This window comes from Schistocerca americana, chromosome 6, assembly GCF_021461395.2.
Source record: "Schistocerca americana isolate TAMUIC-IGC-003095 chromosome 6, iqSchAmer2.1, whole genome shotgun sequence".
Lineage (NCBI taxonomy): Eukaryota > Metazoa > Arthropoda > Insecta > Orthoptera > Acrididae > Schistocerca > Schistocerca americana.
This window is the reverse complement of record NC_060124.1, coordinates 183,193,161-183,198,905: the sequence shown is the minus strand read 5'-3', so window position 1 is coordinate 183,198,905 and position 5,745 is coordinate 183,193,161. Positions and strand designations below refer to the sequence as shown.

Genomic DNA, 5,745 nt, shown 5'->3' with positions numbered 1-5,745 from the left:
ATTACAGCATAAGCGAATATCTCTGCGCAACTGTATAAAATATATGTTTAAGTTAATGTGACAAATGAAATTACATCAGTGCATAATAAATTATGTTATAAAAACACTTATTAGTTGTATATTGTATTAAACATAAGATAAATTAATATGAATTCAGCACAGATACAAATTTTGTAAAGATATTATATAGTTGTTAAAATGTACCCTGACAAATCCTATATCACAAATGTGATCATTGGGATGATAATAAATAAATAAAAGTAAAGATGGCATGATTACCTGTACTCGTTTCATCTTTGAGTTTTTAATTGCCATTGGTAAGTTAAAAACAGGAGTGATTCCAGCAAAAAGCTGAAACTATATTTACTCTGCAGCTTTGTGTTTTGGAAAAATTTATCAAAAATTAAACATTGGAAATACCTGAAATTGGATGGACAGTACTGTTGCTGAACAAGATAAGTGCAGATGTCCCCCCCGATAATCTTCTGTTATTTTTCTAAGAAACTTGGAATGCCTACTACCACTTCTCAACATATTTATTCCATTATGAGCTTTGTGGCTGAAAATTCTGTGCACTACAAAGCAAACGAAATGTGCCATGATTACAATACAAGTAGGAAGACTGATTTAATGAGTGAATTCAAAACCACATATAGAAAGGAATCTAGTATTAAGATATTTAATTCACTGCCAAATAACATCAAAGGTCTGTGTGGTAACAGTCATTTAAAAATAAATATGTACTTATTTGATAAAACAATTTATTCACTAGACGAATTTTTAACATACATATGTAGAGTGTTTTGTTTGCACATATTTTGATTGTTATTTGTTATATATTGTTGCAAAACATATCGCAATCCTTGTACTATGCCGATTTCCATGCCTTTTGTTTCACTTTGCTTCTGCTTGTGTCCTAGTTTTATTTTATTACTTTCTCTTTCAACATTTTTGTAAATTAATTGTATTCTCCCTGACAGCTCTTGTTGCATGTTTATATTTATTCATTTTCTGACTCATTCCACATCCTGATACCTAACATGCATAAAAGAATCCACGGAATAAGTGCGTAAATGCTTCTAATAATTAGCTGCACCTTATAGTATGTAGTATTCATTACAGTTGTAATGTGCAACAGAGACTGTTTGCAACATAAAGTATTCTTACTACCTGTTCTTGCGCTGTGCTACTATTGAAAATATTACCATCATTGCATGTTGTTACTTTAAATCTTCTAAACATGTTTTCCTTTTTCCCCAACATAGGCTGTGTTTATTTCACTACCACCATACAGAATGTGTATATTTGTGACAATTATTTTTCATGTGTGTTTACATAGTCACTATGTGTTATTGTTTGGTATGTCTGGAATTAATAAGCATTCTGAAAAAGGAAATTATTTCATGTAATTTCTTATAATTTTAAAACAAATTCTCCCACTTCCTGAAAATTTTGTTTCAACATTTCACAAAGATCCAGGCAGGCAAACATTTACCACAGTATTATAAGTTAGCAACAGTATAAGACAACATAACTGGATGACACCAGTTTTAGCATGAGAAACCTTCTTTAGTCTGACAAGATTTTGTATGATGACATGGGTGGCACTCATCTGTTACACACACAAATATTATAAATTAGACGCATTTCTATCCATAGACGTATTTCTATTGTTACAATGAAAAGAGAGAGAGAGAGAGAGAAGTGTTAAACATGAATGTGTGCTGGCCTACTGTTCTTAAAACATATACAGACACTTCTATGGTACTACCAAATAACTGCACAAGTGGACAGAGCTCTTTAAATTGACATAGTACAATTCTGTAATATTTCAACTAAATAGAACTCAGATAATTAACTTATCACATTGAAAATGTGGAGCAAGGAGTAAAGCAGTATACCAATAGCTGTGCAATTCATGCACACAAAACATTTAAAATGAACAGACACTGGTGTGGATTATGGACACAAAGAGCAATTATATAGTCTGTGTTCTTCCAAAGATTTTTCTGAATTCCTGTTGGGTTTTACAATTTTTAAATAACAGTTCTGGTGCAAAAGTATACCTTGTTTTAGATACATCCAGGAGAAAAAAAATCACAACAGAAAATAGTAATTTGTGTCCAATACAGATGGCTGTACAAATGAATGATTTTAATGACAACTAGGTACACAGCTCATCACATTTATTAAAAACGTAAACCAATAATAAAAGTGTAAGACAGATCTCAATTTTTGGTGACAATGACTATTTACTGTGTTTATGATTTACATATTCAAAACTTTTCTGACATTTTACAACGTTTACATACTTTTGCAGCCTTTATGATTATAATATGCACATCCATTACATTTGTTCCTGTATGTCCTGTAATTATTAAGTCATCAGAAATGTCCAACTTTAGGTAAAAATTGTGAGAATCGTTATTTTTGAGATATTCTGTAATTTTCAAATTGCATTTTTCAGCAATTTCAACTTGCTGGTTGTATCCAATTGCACCTGCTGCTTCAGTTGGACCATCTATACCATCTGTACCAGCACTTAGAAGCAAAATATCATATTTATTTAGATCAGGTTCGTCCTTAAGGGCATCCTGTAAACTCAGTGAGAAAAGTAGTGCTAATTCTTGATTACGGCCACCTTTTCCTTTTCCTTTCACCTGGACTGTTGTCTCCCCACCAGCCAACAAACACAATCCGTTAGTCTTACCAAAATTGTATAGCCCTTGAAGCAATTTCTCTTGCAAATCTGTCTCCAGAGGTATGTTGTAGGTAACTGTAGCAAATGTGTTTAAGAACTTTTTCTCTGATATCTGTCCACTCAAAAATTTGCATATATTTGTAACTAGTAATATGTAAGCTCTGCAGACTTCTTGCACACTATGAAAAATACTTCTGGTCAAAATAACTGGATGGTAGCCATTAACACTTGCTTCTGTGGCTGCACTGTACAGAGCTATAGAGTTGTTTCCAATTATTAAGTTTTGTGTGTGTGGGAAACAGTCAAGTACATGAGATGCTGTATTACACAGTACTGTAGAGACTGACAATGGAATCCTGTCAAGCAAGTCATATTTCTTTATTATATTCAAAGCATCATTGATTCCATCTGTATTTGGTACTGTTGGACCACTTGCAATGTAGCCTAAATTGTCCTCCACAACATCTGACAAAATAAGTGAAATAATCTGTGCTGGGTAAGCCAATTTAGCAAGGCCTCCACCCTTCAAGTAAGAAAGCCTTTTTCTGATACAGTTTAGTTCCATAATATTTGCACCAGCAGAGCTCAAGAGTTTTATGGTCTCTATCTTTTCACCTAAAGTTATTGGTGGAATTGGAGCTGGTAGAAGTGCTGAACCACCACCTGAGATCAGAACAATAAGTAAAGAACTTTCATTTAGGCTTCTCACTAGTGCTTCTATTTTTCTGGAGGCTGCTAATGCATTCTCATCCGGTAAATTATTTTCTGCTCCTTCCACTACTTGTAGTTTCGTGTTTTGCATTGGAAGCATATGTGGCATGTTCTTGAATGTGTCCAAAATTCCAAATGGTACACTTACAATCCCAGTAACTAAATGTTTCCCCAAAATGTTTTCAATTTCTACAGCCATACCCAACACAGCTTTCCCAAAACCTACTATATAACAGTTCTCGTTTACGACGTATGTTTCGTTTTGAACAAACAACTTAGTATCGCCCAGTTTCACATTCTCTCTTATGATGTTATGAGGCTGAACCGACTCTACAGCTTTCTCGAACATCTTCCTCGAAAGAGTTTTCATTCCGTTTAAACCGGTGTACATTTTTTCAGCAGCCACGCCCGATTTGTGTGAAATAAATTTGGCGTGTTTGCTGAAATTGTTATAACAAAATATATGCAAGTAATTCTTTCCGAATGTTATTAACTTTACCATATTCCTAATGTTACATGACGTACAATCCACTGTACTGGTATTAACTACAAGACATACTTGAAACTATAAAATTTTATTTGGGTGTTTTATTTAGGTTATCTCTCAAATGCCATGACGTAACGTATTTACCCAGACATTCATTACGCAAGAGTATCCACAACCACATTCGGCGCAGATGTTTGTGCATGCAACATGGCGTGTCTTCATTGTAAAAATGGTCTATGGGCAAAACTAAAGTGAACGTGTCAGCAGGCGAAGACACCGGTCTCCTCACATACATAAATACTTCCGTTTCACTAAACCCTGAGCACGACATTCTACTAATAGTTTGTGTATAGATACAGCCTGACGTGCAATTACGGCTCCAAGTACAGTCTATGTTAGACAATAGACTGGCTCCAAGCATACGAAGCGAGGCGAGCTTCTTCGAAGTGAGCTGAGCTTTGGCGGGACATTCGAATTTCAGTGATATTTACCCGGCGTGCAACATGAAGGCGGCCTGATCTTTACAATCTTACACTACACCGGTAATATAACTGGAAGTATATATAAACACACTAAAATTAAATGCAACTGTAAAAATGAGGAATTTTACTTACTGTGTTATTTTAGAAATTAAACAGTCAAATAATGAGAGCTTCAGCTCAGCATTATCATGTTACAGTAATTGATGTCAACACCTTTTTGAGCAGAAATGATTATACAAGGCATGGGCGGCATCTGATGTCGACAGGAAAAATTGCTTTGTGTAAAAGATTGAAAACAGAGTTACCTAAAATTTATCTGACAATAGTGAGCTGTACTGTGAGATCTCCGCAGCAGAATTGATTAAGTCAAATCAATATCCAGAATATGCTGCAAAAGAAGAAATTATCTCACTGTAAATTAATCCTAAAGACAAAACCAGTGATGAAAAAGCAACAATAAATAGTTAAGCTGGGTTTAGACTAGCAAGTCGCTTGCAGAAGTTATTGCTGAAAGTTATTGCTAGCCTCTTGCAGCTGTGTTTACACAGCAGCGCAAGAATTAAGCAAGATTCTTCCACAAGTTCTTTGGCAAGAAACTTGCGTCAACAACTTGCTGATACTGTTCACATATGCTTTCAGTACCACTACAAGTGTGAGCCGAAGTGTAAAATGACAAGTAGGCGGGTGAGATATGCTGCAGCTCTTGTAATTGTAATGCAAAACGTGAAAAAGAAAAAGAAGTATTTGGGTTAGAGAGTAGATAATGATAACATCGCAAATTGGTGCCTTTTGCAAGAACTTAGTATCGAGAGCATGGATACTTTTGAAAACTTTTGCAGAATGTCCTCAAATGATCTGGAATACTTGTTGATGTTAACAACGCCAGTCATATCAAAACGAGACACAAACTTCGGTACTGCTATTTCAGCAAAAGAACGTTTGCTAGTCACTCTGGTTTATAGCTACCGGTGAGCTAGGAATAAAATAGGCATTTCATTTATTTATGTGAAACATACAACCAAAAAAAGTTTGAATTTTGAAATCTTTTCTTTGTAGGAGACTCATACAAGTCCCTAATGTACTTGTTTCATATTCCCGTCAGCACGATTTCTCTGATCGTACCCGATGTATGTAGAGCCATTTTTAACGTCTTGAAAAGGGAAAATTATTTGAAGGTATGTGAAAACACAACAATGAAATTAAATTTGCATTGAAATAAACTGCATTTTACAGAATGATATGCTTATAAAAATGTTTTTTTTCTTCTAATGCTCATAAAATGGAAAGTGACAAGCTAAGTAAACAGAACATGTAATAATTACACATCGTCTTTTTCTAGACTCCTAAAACAACAAGCGAGTGGA

The 5,745-nt window shown here is 34.6% G+C and overlaps 1 protein-coding gene across 1 annotated transcript; it reads right to left on the bottom strand.

The window, feature by feature from the left end:
- Positions 1-744: 744 nt before the first annotated feature.
- On the bottom strand, positions 745-4,064 carry LOC124619349 (glycerate kinase). Its single transcript, XM_047145669.1, has one exon. It carries the CDS (start codon positions 3,912-3,914, stop codon positions 2,277-2,279), a length of 1,638 nt encoding a protein of 545 aa, XP_047001625.1. The 5' UTR covers positions 3,915-4,064; the 3' UTR covers positions 745-2,276.
- Positions 4,065-5,745: the final 1,681 nt, after the last annotated feature.

What these genes read in the sequence shown, in the direction of transcription:
- LOC124619349 (XM_047145669.1), bottom strand. Translation starts at nt 3,914, where the DNA reads ATGGTAAAGTTAATAACATTCGGAAAGAATTACTTGCATATATTTTGT.